At 31.1% G+C, this 20,096-nt stretch overlaps 1 protein-coding gene across 3 annotated transcripts in view; it reads right to left on the minus strand.

The window, feature by feature from the left end:
• The window catches only part of CSMD3 (CUB and Sushi multiple domains 3), a 1,204,746-nt gene that overhangs the window by 64,932 nt on the left and 1,119,718 nt on the right, over positions 1 to 20,096 (minus strand). For all 3 annotated transcript variants that reach the window (XM_019032923.3, XM_031014090.3, XM_019032924.3), the window contains 7 exons: positions 18,012 to 18,197; positions 16,726 to 16,920; positions 13,799 to 13,972; positions 7,867 to 8,040; positions 4,566 to 4,739; positions 3,539 to 3,724; positions 1,390 to 1,563 (listed from right to left, as the gene is read on the minus strand). In XM_019032923.3, coding sequence (XP_018888468.2) covers positions 1,390 to 1,563; positions 3,539 to 3,724; positions 4,566 to 4,739; positions 7,867 to 8,040; positions 13,799 to 13,972; positions 16,726 to 16,920; positions 18,012 to 18,197 — 1,263 coding nt within the window. The remainder of the gene's footprint in view (positions 1 to 1,389; positions 1,564 to 3,538; positions 3,725 to 4,565; positions 4,740 to 7,866; positions 8,041 to 13,798; positions 13,973 to 16,725; positions 16,921 to 18,011; positions 18,198 to 20,096) is intronic.

Below are 20,096 nucleotides of genomic sequence, written 5' to 3' on the forward strand. Positions count from 1 at the left end.
AATAATCCTAATCAAAATTGCCGTAGTGTTAATATACATTGAGAGAGAGAGTGAGCGAGCTAGAGAGAAAGAGAGAGAGAGAGAGAGAAGGGTTGAAAATATAAGCATTGAAAATGTTCTTTCCATTTGTCCTTTTTATATGCCTTGTGTATTTGGAATACATTATATGTCCTTATTTTCATGTGATGTAAAATTAATAACCACACAAAATTTTAAGATTAGTATTTCACTTTTAAATATCTGTGTACCATTTTATTACTCAATTTAGTAGCAGTTTCCTAATACATTGTGGGGTGGAGGCGGGGGTGAGTCTGTGTGTTCACATGTATAAGCAGTTATCTGAGAGTTAATTTACTATGAGTCGCTCCAAGACAAGACTTTAATTCTCATAAAATCAATTTTATAGTTACATTAAAAATGATAGTTTTTCTAAATCTGTAGATTACATTCAAAGTCCCAGGCAGTCACTTCACAGGGATTAATCACTAGTTAAAAGATTTGGGGTTAATTTACCATTTCACTGCTTTTAACTCTAAAGTGAAAATAATGTAAAACAACTCCTAGTAAGTCATCAGAATGGTGTCCACAGAGATAAAGTAGTGTAAAGACAATGGACAATATATAAACATAAAGAAAAAGCAGAAAAATAAGCACAATATCTGGTTGATGGGTAAAAATAAATAGTATCAACTAGGGAGCCATCATAGATCTAAAACGTAAATGGTATTTTTGAAAAAAAGTGGTAACTTAAACGTTTATCTCAGAAAAGATTTACCAAATACTTACTCTGTGAACAAATTATTAATTAAAATATCTTTAATATTGATTTATGCAAAGATAACTCTAAGCAATATGTCACTTATTAATATTAGGATAGATAAATATCTTTCATAAAATGAATTAGATTAGTTCAATTTACAACATTTTGGACTTTATTTTAAAATTATACCATTAAAGTAATCAATTGCTTAGAAAGTTAAACAGAACTGAACTCTGACAGAAAATCACTGATACAATATTGCCTTCTGGGGAAAATTATATGTGGTATCTGCTAAAATGGGATAGATACTTTAGCTTGAATAGTTTCACCATTTTAACGAACAAAAGCACTTCATACAGTGTAGCATCCTAAAACCATAAATTCTTTAAATTAGCAACACAGTTCAAAACACAAACTTGTAATTTATCATATACAACATCAGTACCCTGCATTTCTATAGCCTTACACATATTCCAGTAATGTGTAAGCAGTGTTTCAGCTTTTCTTATGAGATTTTTCAGAGAGAAATATATTTTAAGTCTTTAGATTGTTTTGTGTATACGTTACTACTACTACTACTAACAATAATGTAATTTCCAACACATATTGTCCAATTTTCCAAGTGGTACCTGAACAATGAGGTTGTGATCCACTCCAATGGCCATTCAATTGGCAGGTTCTTGATGACTGGCCTAAAAGGGAACGCTTTCCTGTGCAGGAATAGTGAACAGTAGACCCAAAAGTATACTTCTCGCCAGACAGGACTGCATTAGGAGGAACGCCAGGGTGTCCACAGTCAATCACTACAATACATAATTATTGAATATAAAATTTTTTTATATCTCCTATCGAACAACCTATACCAGCATGTTTATAGAATATACCAGAAGTAAATGTTCTGCTGAAACATCTAAAGCCTCCAGAAATCAAACATCTATGTTGAAGGTGGCTTTTTAAAAACAAAGTGGAGTTTGCAGCTACAGCAGCTGTTCTGTTAACTTACTCATCCTGAGGATGAGTTTAACAGCAACATTGTAAGCTAAGTAAGCATTAAAAATGATTAAGTGATTATGATAAATCTGTACATGTGAGAGTGATGAGTGTGTGCCCACATATATATGTGTATGAGTTCGAACTGTATCTGTTCCTGGTAAAATCTGTGAAAGTTAAGGAGAAGATTAATGTGGATTTGCTAAGTAAGGACATAGGACACCATGTGGATTTAAAGTGAAGCAATACAGAAATTACATGAAAAGAACTTGAGGGTTCAAGAGATTCAATGAAGATTGATCTGTGATTCACAATTTAATATATAGTCTAGAATCATTACATTTCAAGTCAGTAATGAATAAATTATACTGTAAAAAGACAATACTCAGTGGCTTATAAACTAAAACTGCTAGTCATAGCAGAATCAAAAGTCAATACATTATAGAATATTCTTTATGAGTGATAGGTAGTTTCAGAATTTAACATGTGTCCCCTGTTAGTTGTACTCAGAGAAATACTGAGTGTCACATATCTCTAGAGTATCAAACAGCATATGAGGACACAAAAACTTAATAAAACCTTTCAGTATATAATACTCTACCAGGGAGAGCTATAGGAAATGATAAGTCAAAAAACATATAAGAACTCAGAACACCTGAAGAACTTCAGGTTTACAAGTCCTATGAAAAGATTTTTAACTTTAATGTGGTAGCTACATAAGAATAAGTAAGTAAATTATTCAAATAATTAGACCAGTCAACACAAATAAGTCAAATGAATTTTAATCAGCAGGCCAAATTACTGAACTATATGCATACAATCTGAAATTTTATAGACACAGCAAAAAGTGTTGTTTCTTCATTAGTACATGAATGTTGTCACAAAATGTTCATAAAAGTACACCCCATGAACATAAAAAAATCCTCTAAATGAAACATAATCATAAAATAATTTTATAATTTAGCAATTTAATAAAACCAAAAATTATTTGCCAAAAATGAACGATTTCTTCACACGCTATTCATTCAGTCTATGAAATTGTTCTTCTCTTCCCTGTCAAGTCCAAGACTCACCAACTGTTTGAGATCTAGTTCAATTTGAGACCTATCAATTGACTGAATTGCTAGAATTTATGTTACTCCTCTATGCCTTCACAGAAGTTTGATTTATATCTGCTAAATTATTTTTCTCACTATGTGTGTTACTTTAAGCATCTTGGCTGTAATCTACTTTATGTACATTCTACAACTCCTATCATAACATATAACAAAATGCACTTATTAGATATTCACTGACTAGAAAGATGATGTATATTAACAATTATTGCATTAACAAGTATATGTGTCTCTATATGACAAATATTTAAGATCAATAAGTTTTAAGTAACACCTTTGTGTAAATCTTCATGTATTCTGAATCCATGATGGCTGTTTAAGACTAATTTTGCCTTAAATGAAATATTAAATATTAGTACAGAATAAAAGTATAGTTGCCTCTTACAGACGATAATATTGTAAAGTAGGAAATATGACTACTTTTCATATTTTATCTGCTCCAAAGTGCAAAATCAAAGAATGATAGGTAAATATTTATCACATTAATTTTAAGAAAATTACATTTGGACATTGAATTTGCAAAATATAGAAAAGTATAATTTCAAAACAGTAAAACAATAAAATCAATATGCTTCTCTGTGATATATATCTTTAGGTCATTTTATAAAGATGATAAACATCCCTATGGTTTCCATGACATGTTCTCAAGAAACAATTCACATTATCTACTTACTGATACATTCTGGTAAAGGTTTGTCCCATTGTCCATTTGGTTGACATATCAAAACTGAAGATCCAAATAAAAAATATCCAGGATTGCAGTCATAGAATACCACAGTGCCGTAAGTAAAATTTCCATGTTCTATTTTACTTTCTCTTTTAGAATTGGCTGGAATTCCAGGATCAGAACAGTTGACCACTAAACAAATGACAAATTTTGAAACATATGTTTGGAATAATACACATATACCTATATAGATTTATATTAGAAATTTACATACTTAGTTTCAAAAGTAAATTTATTCAAACAACCAGATTCCAATAATAAAATTAATCCCATGGATTATCTAGAAAATGGACTGAAATCTATGTGGTAGAAAATACAGAAGAAAGAAAAAAATTTGGCAACAATTAGGAAAATAGCAACTTCGTAAGTATTGTGCTGAGTACGAATTTTAAAAATGATATCTTTTAAGCTATAGCTGAACTGTAAGAAAACAACATGCAGGAGAATGATAATTTGGTTGTATTTTGTCATACAATATGAAATATACTTCTTTGCAAACTGGAAAAACATCGAAGAGTTCTCCTTAATCTGTTTCTGTAGATTAAAAAAATGAATAAAGCCTCAATACAGGTGTACTGGCAAGCCAGGCCCACATATAGTTTTCAGAAAAATAAAAAGAAAATAAATGCCAAAGCAAATTGCAAGTAAAAATAATCTCAATTACTTTTTATATGCAGTCACAAAACAGATACAAATAAGAAAGTTAGAAATTAACTCTACCACTTTTAACTTTTAAAAATATAAGTTACAAAAGAAAGTTAGAAATTAACTCTACCACTTTTAACTTTTAAAAATATGTTACAAATTTAGAAAAAGGAAAGCATTGTTAATGAGATGACATCAGTATTAAAGCTTTTTGTTTCATTAGATAAAAACTTTTTACTATTCTGCTCAAGCTGTTTTAAGTGTGTCACTGATGTTTATGTGAATATTATTATCATGCCCCCAAATGGGAATATACTTAGACATTTACCTTTGCACATAGGTGGAGGATGGCTCCACTGTCTGTTGGCCTGGCACTGTGCCTTTGTTGGCCCTTGCATAAGATACCCAATATTGCATGAGAATGTTACCACATCATTAAAGTTGAACCCATTTCCACTTGTTCTTCCATAAATTGGACTACCAGGGTGACCACAGCTAACAGCTAATATGATGTGGCAGGAGGACAGGAAAGGAAACACAGAAAAAAAAATTTAGTTATCAGTTATTGCATTATCGATTATACTTAATCATTTCAAACAAAGTAGAAAGAAGACTACTTTTTATCTGGAAATATATGGAAAGTACATTTACTAATGTAAATGAACAAAGTAGAATGTCAAAATAGTCTAACAGCATGATTATATTAGTAAATAGAAAATTATTTAAAATTCTGATAATTTTATGCAAGTGGTACATAGATATTTAAAGTTTCATGGTACCTATTTCATCCTTTCTCTCTACTTTATTGGGGAGGCAAAGAGCAGAGTATTGAAATGCAAAGAAATGTGGGGAATAATTAAAGTTCATGTCCATACCTAATAGCAGAAAAGAACAAAACTAGCCAGGTGTGGTGACTCATGCTTATAATCTCAGTGCTTTGGGAGGCCGGGGTGGGAGGATTGCTTGAGGAGAAGAGTTAAGGCTGTAGTGAGCATGATCATAGCTATGCATATATATCATAGTGAGCTACGATCTTGCCACTGCACTCCAGACTAGATGACAGAATGAGATCTTGTGCTTTAAAAAACAAAGTTAAAAAGTAGAAAAGAACAAAACTGAACCAGTTTTCCTTGTCTAGTTAATAATTGAGGATATTTAAAGGCAGTTTTTTGCATTTAATTTTGAAATAGTGCTTTCAATATTATTTGAACAACCAATTTTTATGAATAATAGATTGATAAGCAAATGTGTGCTTGTGAAGTAAATTAATGTGACTACATAATGTAGAAAATAGAAAATGATACACAAAGGCTGCATTAGGATATTCATTAATATTTTGAGATAGTCTCAAAATATTCTCTAAATCAATCTTACTGGTTTCTTTCCTTCATCACTGATATTTGATAATATAATTTTTCTTGGAAATAATATTCTTAATTAGGTTCTTTTAATGCTGTGTCCCACTATAAATTTTACATAGTGCTGGCTTTCCCCAAACACTATTTCTATGAACTGTTTTATTGCATTATCTCACTCTATTAATCAGAGCAACTTCAGTAATAGTGCTTCCTAATTGGGCACAGGAAACGACCACAGTCACTTTCAGTACTTAGGAAATGACCCAAGAGCAATTATTTTTCAGCTGTATTGTTAATGTCAACCTACCCATTTGGGAATTTAACTGCATCTTATTCTGGTTTAAAATTATCAATAAAGAAATCAGTTTTACCCTAAGGGCCAATTCTCATTTATAGTCTCAATTATTCAACAAGAAAAACAGTGGTATTAATTGGCTATGCTTGAATATAAATGAAAAAGAACATATCTAGGGCAGACACAAGCAGGATATTGTTGTCTTTAAATCATCAGACAATCATTTGCTTGGGGGGGGGTGTATGGGTGGAAAGTGATTTTCATTGTCAGCTAGATATTCTATTATCCTATTATCATAACCATGAAACTAGATGTTCTATTATCCTATTATCATTACCATGAAACTAGAATTTCTATACGTTTCTGTGGATTGGATCAAAACAGTATTATGACTGAATTTATAAGTATACATGAAATTGGTCACAGATTAAATGAAATATTTCCTGTGAACGCATACTGAAAGTCCCACGTATTGTTTATCTGACACTTCCAAAATCTTTATCTTATGATCCTATTATAATTACAACATATTTACAGTACTTATTTACTAATAATAATTTTAATATTAATGTCCGTTATCTGGAGATGGATATTATTAGGTGAAAAATATAAGAAAAATGTAGTTGACTTTAAGATCCAAAGTAGGATAGATTGTGATCTGAAACACTAAATACTTACGGGGATTCTGAGATGTACTAGAGTTTATCATTATTCAGCTCTATTTTTATTTTCATAACATAGCAGTCATAATAAGTGCACAATGGCCAAATCCACAACATACATATAGGAAGAGATCCATTAAAACCACAAAGCACAGCAGGTATATTTAAGAAATAATGAAAAGATATTTCAAAATACACTTTATTCTTCATCTGTGAATTCATATCTAATCAACCTAAAAGATCACATGGGTATATGTTGAACTGGTGAGATCTTTTTAAACTATTTCTAAAATTACATATATTCATATGCTTTGTATGAATTTTAAAATAGTGTAAACAGTGCTTTAAAATAAACTTTTATTTATTTTCTTTTTTATCTGCTTTTTAAAAAATTATTTCAATAGTTTTTGAGGAACGGGTGGTGTTTAGTTGCATGGATAAGTTCTTTAGTGGTGATTTCTGAGATTTTGGTGTACCCATCACCTGAGCAGTATACACTGTACCCCATGTGTAATCTCTCATCTATCACTCCTCTCCTACTCTTTCTCCCTAGTCCCCAGAGTTCATGATATCATTCATATGCCTTCGCATCCTCATAAATAATTTTTAATTTTTTTCAGACAAAATATAGCTATGTTACATATGTGTAATCTTGATATATTTAAAAATGCAATGCATTTTGAGGTTAAAAGATGACATAATGATAAACATTTTCAACCACACACTCTCTATATAAGGGAATTACGGCCCAGAGAGATTAAACACTGCATTAGCTCACATAATCATCAGAGGACCTGAAATGAGAGCAAAGGTTCCTCATGTCATGCCTAATGATAATATTTTCCCCACTGTGCTTCATCAGTATATAATCTTGATGTCATGACAATAGCATCATAATTGTTGGATAATATTTATCCAAAATATTTTCCACTATAAAAAGCTCTGTAATATCACATAGTAACAAACCTTGATAAAGCTACACAGTGGTCTGTAGAAATTTGAACCCTTATGATTACAAATGTGTTGATAATGTGTCTTCCATATAAGAATATTAATTTATCAATATTATATATTTATATTAAATATGAGAAGAGCTAAATTTAATTTATTATCTTCATGATAAAATATAACTGAAATTCTCTTGAACATATTCCACTTTAAAGACTTTTGCATAGCATTATCAAATTGGATTGTGGAAATTTACTTTATATTGATATATATAACAACATAATATATATATTCATCTTGCCTAACAAAAACTAGAATTATTCCAAAGATCAGAGGTCTCTAATTGCTTTTGCCATGCTTACTTACGCACACAGGATGGCAGCTGACCAGACCAGTTGTGATCCTGTTGACATATCCTCACTGAAGAACCAATCAATCGAAAACCAGGATTACATTGATATACAACTGTGTCTCTATATCCATAATTTTCTCCAATGACTTGACCATTCACAATCAGTTCTGGAATTCCACAATGACCCGCTGAAATGCGTTATAAAGTAATATTTTTAATACTGTGATTTGTTTTATTTGTATATTTATATACATGTGGAACATTAGCAAACTTTTAAAGTTGACTTAAAAGCAAGCAACAAATAATTCAATTATAACTATATGACATAAAGGTAACTATGAAATATTTAGCAAAACAACAAATATATGGAAATTAAAAGAAGACACGTGTCTAGTGACACTTGGGTCTTGAAGAAATTTTAAAATATCTCAGTGTGTAAAAATGAAAATATAGGCTGGGCACGGTGGTTCACGCCTGTAATTCTAGCACTTTGGGAGGCCGAGGTGGCAGATCACGAGGTCAGGAGATTGAGACCATCCTGGCTAACACGATGAAACCCCGTCTCTACTAAAAATACAAAAAATTAGCCAGGCATGGTGGCGGGCGCCTGTAGTCCCAGCTTCTCGGGAGGCTGAGGCAGGCTAATGGCGTGAACCAGAAGGTGGGGCTTGCAGTGAGCGGAGATCGCGCCACCGCACTCCAGCCTGGGCAACAGAGCAAGACTCCGTCTCAAAAAAAAATAAAGAAAGAAAATATATCAAAATTTAGAGGTACAGATAAAGCATTACTTTAAAGAAATTAATAAGTTTCAGTGCTTTTAGTAGAAGGAATAGAGATATAAAAGCAATGACCTAAAACTCCATGTTAAGAAGAAGCAAGGAGCAAAATGATGTAAAAATAAAGCCAAAGTAAGTAGACAGAAGGAAATATTTAAGATTACGAACAATAGAGAACATTAACTAAGTTAAAAATTCTTTCTCTAAAAATAGCAACAAAATTATTAAACTCTTAGCTAATCCTGTTAACACCAAAAAGGAGAGAATAAAATTGTCAATAACAGGAATGAAGTGATATCACTACAAAGCCTTAAGAAATTAAAAGAATAAGGGAATGCTAAAAACAGCTTTATGCCAATACATTTTAACACTTCAGAAGAAAAGAAAAAAAATTCTGTGAAAATTATAACTCGCCCCAAAACTAACACAAGGTAAAAATATAAAAATATTAATAGTTTTTATCTATTAAAATATTTGAATTCTTAAACAGAAACCTTCCCACGGATTTTTTTTTTGGCTGAGAAATTCAAGCTTTTAATGGGGAAAATAATTCTTATGCAAACTCTTTTAGAAAATAGAAAAGAAAAAATCACCTTTGAAATTATTTTATGAAGTAATCATTAACCCCAATAGTAAAGCCTCAAAAAAAAAATTAAAAAGTACCAAAGTCCTTAAATGATTATAAAGGACCAAAGTACTTCATAAACAGATACAAACCTCCTTAATAAAATTTTAGAAAATCAGTCTAGTGACATATAAATGATAATATATCATGATTATCTGGGATTTATCCAGAAATGAAATTTGGCTAAATATGAAAAATTAATCACTGTAATTTTGACATAATAAAAGAGAAAAAATTCTATGTAATTATTTCAATCTATGCAGAAAAAGTATGTAGCAAAATGCAGTGCCTATTCATGATTAAAAACTGACAACAAATTAGGAATATAGGGAACATTCTCAACCCAACAAAGACATTGTTAAAAAAAACCTCCAGTGCAATACATTAATACAAAGAAGAAAAACAGCACAATGTTGGGAAACAAAATAGTGAAACTGTTCTATACTCAGGTAATATTTATGTAGAAAATTATATTTTTAAAACATCTTAAACTAGTAAGTGAATTTAGAAAGGTTGTAGAATATTAGGTAAATATTTTGAATAATTGTATTTTATATACTGACAGCAAACAATTGGAGAATGTAATTTAGATAAACAACTTTAGTTGGGCACAGTGGCTTATGCCTATAATTCCAGCACTTTGGGAAGCTAAAGCAGGAGGATCTTTTGAGGCCACAATTTCAAGACCAGCCTGGGCAACATAGCAAGACCCTATCTAAAAAATAAAAAAAGAACAATTTTACTTTTTACTTACAATAGTAAAACATTCTGGGGAATAAATTTAGCAATAGCACATTCTATGCTAAAAATACAAAATGTTGCCATTGCACAAAAAAATAAATAAATAAGTAAAGACCCAAACAAATGTACTCTGTTCATGGATCACAAGACTCAATGTTTTTAGAAGCCAATTTTCCCCAAACTGATGAAAGGATTCAATCCCACCAGAATCTCTTTGTAGAGTTTCATAAACTAATATAAGATTCATATGAAACCGCAAAGTGTTATGGTATCCAAAGTGATTTTGAAAATTAAGAACAAATTTAGAGGATTTACATACAGGATTTCAATAATTATTTTGAAGTTTTTTCAATAAATAGTGCAAGATACAAAGTGCAAGTAAAAAAGCTCCTCAATGCTACTATGTAACACATACGAATTAAAAATAACATTGGAGATATAAAAGTTAAAGCTAAAACTATAAAGCTTCTAGTAGAAAGTAAAACAAACAAAAATGATAGACTTTACCAAACTTGAAAATTCCTCGTTGTCAAAAGATGTTATTAAAAAATGAGTAGGCAAGTCATAGAATAAGAGAAAATACTTATAAAACACATAATGACGAAGGCCTTGTAACAAGAATATGTAAAGAACTCCTACAATTCATAACAAAAAGGCAAGTCAATATACTTTACCACTTCACAAAGGAAAATTTACAAATAGCCAATAAGCCTATGAAAAACTGTGCTTAACATTAGTATTCATTAAGACAAAAAATATTAAAATATCATAGGATACCTTTATGCATCCAACAGAATGGAGAGAAAAAGAAAGTTGGCTATACCACATGCTGGAGAGAATGGGAGACAACTAGAACTCTCCCACATGTATTCTGTTGTGAGTATTCAAGAGAAATGAATGCGTATGTCCACAAAAAGACTTTTACATGAGCATGCATAGCAGCTTTATTCATAATAGCCTAAAACTGGACATAGCCCATGTATCCATCAAAAAGAGAATGGCTGAAGTGTGGCATATTTGTACAATAGAATCCTATTGAGCAATAAAAGGAACAAATTACAGATATGCACAACAGCATAGATAAAAGAGAATAAAAGAAGCCTTATACAAAAGAGTGCACAATTTTCAATTCCATTTAATTAATTTCTAGAACAGTGGAAATGAATATATGGTGAAAATATCGAAATAGTTACTGCCTCAGGTTATGGAGGAGGAGAGTTGCACAGTGACCGTGAAGGGGCATAAGGAAACTTTCTGAGGTAATGGCAATATTCTATGTCTTTATAGTGGTTTAGTTACACTGATGTATACATTTGTCAAAACTGATCTAACTGAATTTATGATCTATGTACTTCACTACATATAAATTTTGCCAGAGTTTAAAAAAAAACTTTGAACAAATACTGAACTCTAGCTAATGGTATGCATGCTTAATATTTGGCAACAAAGTATACTGATGTTTACAACTTATTTCAAAATGCATCAAAAAAATAAATTAATGGATTGATGGAGGCCTGGAAATATGGATAGATATGTGATAAGCAAATATGAAAAAAATGCTAATTGTAGAATTAGGTGGTAGGCATATGGGTGTTCACTGTCAATTCCTTTAATTGAAAAATTCATAATAAAATACTAGGAAGGCAGGAATAAATGCACCATACTTAGAGGAACAATTATAAGCACATTCTCATGGCCGTTCTAAGCTAAAAGTGTCTGAGGTTACACAAACTAGTTGAGAAGAATGAATCCTTAAGGTCAATTCACAGTGTAATATTCTGGGATTTGCTTGTTTGGTAACTGTACTTTCCTCCTACCAACATCCTTATGCATTTCATTGTATATAAACACTGTATTCTCTACAATGGATGATCTTGTCTCCTTAGACTAAGAGGCAATATTTTCTTATAAATATTCCTGTTATGCCCTGTCTTTCCAGAGAACAGAATCAAGATTCTAAGTAGGTGAATAAAACCACATACTATATACAATATTAAATAATATATAATACACAATAATAATTTATGAGAGCACATGGCCATAAAATATAGTATTTTCAAATTGATATGTATATTTAAAATGCTTTTAAAATTTAGTTTTATTTAACTATATTTTAAATATAGTTCATTTTAAATATATTTTAATATATATTTAAATATTTTAAATATTGTATTTAAATTATATATCATTTAAATATAGTATTTTAAATGTATATTTATTTATAAACATATACATATTTAAAGATACATGTAATATATAATTTAAATACTCGAGTATGTATAAATATGTATTTCTATATAACTATATATAAATTTAAAAATTTATATGTAAACTAAGTTTACTTAAAAATGCATAAGTAAACTAAGTAATCTGTAATTGAAATTAGTACAACCAAAATCAGTTTACAAACTATTAAGATTTTTTATTTTTTTGAGTTTTTATTTGATTATATAATCACATATTAACACATAATCATTTAACTCATTAACTATTTTCTGTTTTCTTCAATAATCATTGAAGTGGCCTCATCCATCTGCCCAACCTTATCCGGTGGGAGACATCATGACTCCTACCCTCACCACTCTGCTCTGTCTAGGTGAGACTTAAAGAGGAAGAGGAAAGACACTAGTCTGAGAGGAACTCCATCCCTAGCCAGAGCCTGGTCCATTAATGACCCCAGAGACTCAGGAGTTCCCTGTGTATATTCAAATATGTGTGCTCTTATAAAGAAATTGTTGCTGGGCTTCCAAGCATAACTATTAACAAATGTGCCTGAGAAGGAGAAAAAAGACATTTTAGCCAAAACTTCTAACTATACCATTTGAAATTTCAAATAATGATTGTATTTCTATGAATATTTTCAAGCTTATTAGCCACACAATATATAAGTATAAACTTTTCTGCCATGTGTCATATTCTTAAACAGTAACATTTTAAAGACAAAAACACTGTACAAATTTTGCAGTACTCTATTCATGATAATCAGCAATTTTTAAATTCGTAAACAAAAAGATCTTGCCTTACTTCCAACAGATAAGTGAATAATCATTAGAAAAATTTTCATTATTACCTAATTCGATACTTGCTGTCAGATCTTGAAATCATTTTAGAGAAAACAAAGCATAAATAGCATAAATCATACTATTTTCTTAATATTAAATAAATTATTGAAATCTTTGAAAAAGGAGATAAAGCATAAAATATAATATTTTCATAATAAAAGAGGCAGGGTAAGAAGAACGAACTAGTTCAGTTTCTTTAACTGAAGATTTTTTATAATAAATACTCTAAGGGGAAAACATCCTAATTGCCTAAAATCAGGTTAAAAAAATTTTTTTTTAATTTTAATAGAAATTAGTTTTATGCATGTTGAAATCTTATGAAATAAAACAGGAGAAAGGTGCTTAAATACACACATTACATTGTTTATCTTCTTCAGTCATTACCTTAAACAAATAGGTGAAAAGAAAATTGACTATGGTTTAGAATGACTTAATAGCTACAGCGATTAATCCAGCTGAGTAAGCAGGCATACAATTTTCAGCAATTAGTTTTCACCATTATATTTTCACCATGCCTGGAAGAAAATGTGTCTCTCCTTAGATTTCACTAGGAACGCTATTTGATTATTCCGTTTAGTAGCTTTTCTATCTTGAGCCATTTTTAAAGATAAGTATTTTCTTGTTTTTAACATCCTTACTGAATGAATATAAATTAGTATCTCATATTAGGGAAAAAGAGATGCCTCTTTTCAAGGGTGAGGGGCAGGGGGAAGTTTGACAAAAACAAATTAAAAATCTGTACCTAGGCATCTGGTTTCAGATTCACTCCAAAGACCTGAGGAAAGGCATTCCCTTACAGCAGAGCCCACAAGCATGAATCCCAAGTCGCAGGTAAAGATAGCTGTTGAGCCATATGAAGTTTGAGTTCCAATCTTATTTCCATTTGGAGGTGTAGGTAGTTCTCCACAGGAAATAACTTTAAAATGATAAATAAATAAAAATCCTTAAAGATATAGTCAAGCTGCACTTGTAACAAAACTGTGCTTTGAACATTTTGAGCTTCCTATGATTTGATGTATTTACAAAGGAAATTGGCATTTGTAAAACATGTTTGAATGAGTGTGAAAGTATGGAGAAAAGAGATGACATAATGTAAAATGTATCCTCTTTAAGTCCCCATAGAACCTTCTAAGTAACAGAGACATAAAGTTCTTTTTTTTCATTTTTTTTTTTTTGCATTTTTCGCTTAGTCAACCTGGCTATAGTGGATGAAAAAATCACAAGTTTAAAGAGACGATAATTCATTAATCCAAAATCTTTCTCTGCTTTATCAAGTAACTTTGGGCAAGCCCTTTGACTTACCTGAGCCAAAGTTTCTTCATATCTAAACCAACATTAAAATAATAATTACAATATAATTTTTGTCAAGAACTCTATCGTTTGAGTTTTACATGTAAAATATTTGATTTTCATGAGATCCATTAGATATAATTCATCTGTTTTTTCTAAGTTTTAAAAAATTGAAGAAAATAAATTTAACTGGCTTGCTGGGTCATATAGCATCTCTTATGACTTCTTCATATTTGAAGACCACAAATGAACTGTCATTCTAGCTAAAAACAATAACAGATCATGTTCATTGGGCTTGTATTATGTACTAGGTGCTATAGTGTTTTCATTTATGTAATGCTCAAAACAACTCTCTAGGTTTTCAGTCTTAAGTTTTAGATAGCTGTCAAGTAGAGAAATAGAAAACTTTCAAACTTGCAAGAGTTGCATATCAAATTTAAAATGTACTGATGATTTTGAGCTCATCCCCCCAAAAAAAACATTTGATGTCGCTATTAATATTATTGATATACTAATATTATTATTAATTCTAATATTTATATTATTTTCATTTAAAAGATGATTAAATGGAGGACCAGAAAAAAAATACTATTTTTTTCTTTTTCTCAATTAATTGCAATTCCTAAATCCCTTGCCATTCCCTCATTCTTACCTGTAGGCAGTAACCCAACCTTATTCATCATTTAAACCATTCTACATAATAAAGAATCTAACACAATAGAATCAGACAAACATTTATTGAAAACCTGATTAAATGAGTGTTTCTGTTGTAGATAATAATTACCTACCTCTTTGAAATATTCCTATCCATGTGCCCTTTAAAAACAAATTATTCTTTTTAAACAATAATTTGGAAAAAACAAGGAGTCTGCAGTCAGAGAAAAATGCTGGGAAAAAAACTTGGAGGACTAGTACAAAAATTTAGAAATACAGGCTGTGCGCGGTGGCTCATGCCTATAATCTCACCACTTTGGGAGGTTGAGGAGGGCAGATCACTTAAGGTCAGGAGTTCCAGACCAGCCTGGCCAACATGGTGAAACCCCATCTCTACCTAAAATACAGAAAAAAAATTAGCCAGGCGTGGTGGCAGGCACCTGCAATCACAGCTACTGCAGAGACTGACAGAATTGCTTGAACCTGGGAGGCAGAGTTTGCAGTGAGCTGAGATCGCGCCACTGCACTCCAGCCTGGCAGACAGAGCAAGACTCTTTCTCAAAAAACAAACAAACAAACAAACAAAAACAACAAAAAAAATACAGATGATGGCAAATTTTTACAATATTAAATATAATTTAGAAATATATTTTTAATACTTTAATTCATTAATATGATTATCTTGGAACACAGGGCAACCAAAAAATTCTATACTGATATAGAGATTCAAAAAATAAATTTCAAATCAGTGAATATTCATAAATAAAATAATATCAGATACTTGTGTACTTATTACACATAAGATAGTTGTCTGCTATGTTAAACTTCTTAATCATAATAACCCTATGTAGACCTTTGATCTCTTTATTAGTTTGTCTATAAATCATGGGTCTCTATGCAATATATACCATAGAGTTGTGTTGGACGCTAATTAAAAGACTGAATTTTCGCCTAGCGTATTTCCTGAAACAAAACAGACAATAAATAAATGTAAGAAAGGGAGTTCAAGATATTTCACCTGAATATCCTATGTTCTGTTAGCTTATGTATATTAGATACTGGCCATTTATATTATAAAAATGTATGGAAATAAAATGCCTTAACTGCTCAATTTGGTTCAATAATATTTATTGAGGATGTGGTTATAGCTGGTATTTCAATTGTGTCATACCATTAAATGTTTGCAGTAACTCTACATGACAGGTGTTATAATTTTCTAGTTTTAAGATTTTCTAGTTTTAGAATTTGGAATCAGACAGAATTAACATGATATAACATGATAAAAAGTCAAGGGTTTTAGTCAGGCTACTTGGTCAAATATCATTTCTCTATCATTTATAGGCTCTGTGACTTTAATAGAATGATTACATCTGGGGCAAAGGTTTTTTTTTTTTTTTAACCAAATGAGTATAAAACATGTAAAGGACTAAAAGCAGTGTCTGTCAAGTAGTAAGTAATCATTACTTCATTGTTAAAGTAGGTAATAGATCAACAATTCAAACACTAGATTTCTTAATCCAAAGCCCATGTTTTTCTATTTGCTAGAAAAGCATTTACTGATACATAGAAACATAGTTAGAAAATTTGAAAACGTAACGAGAATAAATGACCATATTAGTAATGTCATCTAATTATTGATCTAGTGTGTTTATAAAAGGAACTGATTCAAACAATTCGATAACCAAACATAGCTTACGAAATAAGTTTAGCAGAGTGTATACTTACTTTGGCAATATGGTCTTTCATTTCTCCAACTCCATGTACCATTAGGAAGACATTCGATGGAGGCAGGACCTAGTCCATGATAACCAGGGTCACAGCTGAAAACTACCTTGGTTTTATATTCATAATGGGAGCCATTCACAATTCGCCATCTTCCATGTTCCAAGGTAAAGGAATTGATGCTTGGACATGTAACAACTATACAAAAACCAAAGGGTGTAATTGCTAACAAATCACTATATCTCAACGTCTATTCCACTCTTTACATCTCCACTGACTTAATTCACTTACTCTTGCACTATACAAGGTCCTTTAGCATTTGTTCTTTATTTCTTTTGCATGTTGATATTTTCCATTCCCCTAGCTATATGGTATTGCTGGCAGTTCTGGAACACACTCAATGGTTTCACAATTCAATCTTGTACTTATTATTCTACCTACTTAGAATCCCAGTTGTTGGCGTACCTCTACTCCCTTATTTCTTTATAAGTTTAGAAAAGTCTATATTCTGAGGAAATTTTTTTGATGTGAATGGCCTTTTTGTGCAGGAGTAGTGATATCAACTTTAGCTAATTCAAAACTTTTTCAAGGTAAGTAGAAGCCTTATTAGAAACCTATGCTGAGAGTGCGAACAACTTAACAATCTTCATTTTAAATGAAATCACAGCTAAGTGGAAATGCTAGTACTAAATGGGAAAAAATAATTGAAATATAGAGAAAATTCAAGAGTTTATTTACATCAATATTTTCTATTTTTTGCTACCAAATCTTTACCAGAATTAATGTCTTATCATTATGTAAACTTATTTACCTAGTGAGGTAATAGTGACAGCAATAGGAACTCTTCTAAGTGTAAGTAAACAGAAGAATATCAACAAAAGTTTAAAGTTATGGATAATTTTTGCAACATTATTTATCCTTATAAAATCAGAGTGAAATATGTCAAAATATCATTTTGTTAACACAATCTTTAAAAATTTTCTCAAGGGGCCATGTACTGAAAACACATGTTGACTAAAGGATGACTTTTTACAAAATAAAACATTATTGTATAAAATAAAAGTGCCTTTTTTGACATAAATATTCTGAGGTTTTCAAAAATGATGGAAAAGTCCTTGTACTGTTTTCTAGTACTTCATTGTACAAGATAGCTTACTTAACTTTTATTTCTGACTTAGACATCACATTTCAGTTTAGGGATTGGTTTTTATAATTCTACAATACATAAAATTTCAGGTATATAAAATACCAAGAGAAAAACAGTGATGAAATTCCCTTGACACACATACCAACACAGCGAGGGGTCTTGTTATGATTGCTCCATGTTCCATCTGATTGGCATACAGCTGTAGTGAGTTCTTTGGATGACAATCGATATCCATCATTACAAAAATAGGTAACTCGTGTTCCTACCAAATAGTCTGTTGTTAGTATTCCTCCATTTGTTGGAGCTTTAGGAATCCCACAGGAAATTGCTAGAAAAAATACACACAAGCAAAATCATATAAACAGAAAAATGTTTAATTTATTAGGTAACTCTGCTGAACTGTAAAACATGCAAAACTAACGGGGATTTTTTTCAATTCCTCTGAAACATCTCAGAATCACAGAAATACTTTCCGAACCATAAATTTTGAATAATTTATTCCAAACCCTTATTTAGTAATGTTTATAAATTAAAGAATCTATACATTGTTAATGCTTTATTTCTTGGTTTCTTACTTAATTTCTGGTTATCATGTGCATGGTTATCAGCATTTGTATGGATTATATGAGAATGCAAGTTAGGTAAAGAGTATCTCTAATGCAAGCCCATGACTGGACCATCATATAGCAAGTTTGATTAATTCAATTTGACAGATAAATATTAAATATTTTAAAGAGAGTGGCAACCAATATGAATCATAATTTTGGTCAGGAATAAATCAAATAGATTTATTTTACCTAAAAGCTGGCTATTTCTGTCTTAGAAGCCACAATGTATGAGCTGGGGCACCATCCACAAAGTATTGTGTATATTGGATATGCTTAATAAATACAAGGCCAGGACTTACTATCTTAAAAACCTAGTTAGGATCTCCCTGAATTGCACTGATGTGTCTTAGATGTCTTGATTTTTATCTACAATACATTTGATTTAGGTGAAAATTAGTTTTACTATGATGTGATAATAATGTAAAATTTTATATTTGCTTAGTTTGTTGTATATATTTTATACTTTACAATTTTAAAAGGCTACAGAAAAATCCCCTAAAATTGATTTTTTTACCATTTTTGCCCTATAAGTACACAATTGGCACTTACAAACAGAAAAAGAAACACATAATCTTTCAAATAACATGTACATAATCTTTCAAAGTATATATTTGGTAGTAATACTCAATTAAAGTCAGGTTTTTTGTTTTTTGTTTTTTTTTTGAGACAGGAGTCTCAATCTGCCGCCTGGCTGGAGTGCGGTGGTGCTATCTGGGCTCACTGCAACCTCTACCTTCTAGGCTCAAGTGATCCTCACACCTCAGCACCCTAGTAGCTGGGACTACAGGTGCGTAGCACCATACCTGGCCAATTGTTTGTTTGAGACACAGTACTACTCTTTTTCCCAGGCTGGAGTCAGTGGCAGGATCTTGGCTCACTGCAGCCTCCACCTCCTGGGCTCAAGCAGTCCTCCTACCTTCAACCTCCTGAGTATCTGGGACTACAGGCACGCATCACCAGGTCCGGCTAATATTTGTATTTTTTTGTAGACACGGGTTTTCGTCATGTTGGCCAGGCTGTCTCAAACTCCTAGGCTCAAGCAGTCCAGCGGCCTCTACCTTCCAAAGTACTGGGATTACAGGCGTGAACCACTGCATCTGGCCCTATGTGTATCTTTATATATCACACTCAGAGTAAATATTTATACATATCTCCACATAAGGACTAATGTATTTGAATATGAGTGTCATTCCAGAACCAACTGGAGTTATGTAATAACGGATAGATATATGTACTGCATTATTGTTATAAAATGAGAAAGCTTCTGTATTATGAAAGATATCTAGCTTACACGTTTCATACAAAGAATTACAGATTTATATTTTCTCTCATAACAGAAGAAATAAACTACAGAAAGATATGAGTTTAGTTTAAATATTATAAATGCTATGTACTATTCACCCATCTTCCATTTCGACCAAAAATTGTTTCCACTTCTCTTATAAAATCTACCATTTGCTGCTTAATTTTCATTAACCCATGTAAATTAAATATAAAATGAAAAACCTTAGTGAAATCTTTACAAAATTGCCAAAACTGAACAGCAGAATCCCTACTGCTGAATAATCGATCTTTTGTAATTTGGTAACCTGTAAATTATGAACAGAAAAGCTGTAACA

This window comes from Gorilla gorilla, chromosome 7 (assembly GCF_029281585.2).
Source record: "Gorilla gorilla gorilla isolate KB3781 chromosome 7, NHGRI_mGorGor1-v2.1_pri, whole genome shotgun sequence".
Taxonomy (NCBI): domain Eukaryota; kingdom Metazoa; phylum Chordata; class Mammalia; order Primates; family Hominidae; genus Gorilla; species Gorilla gorilla.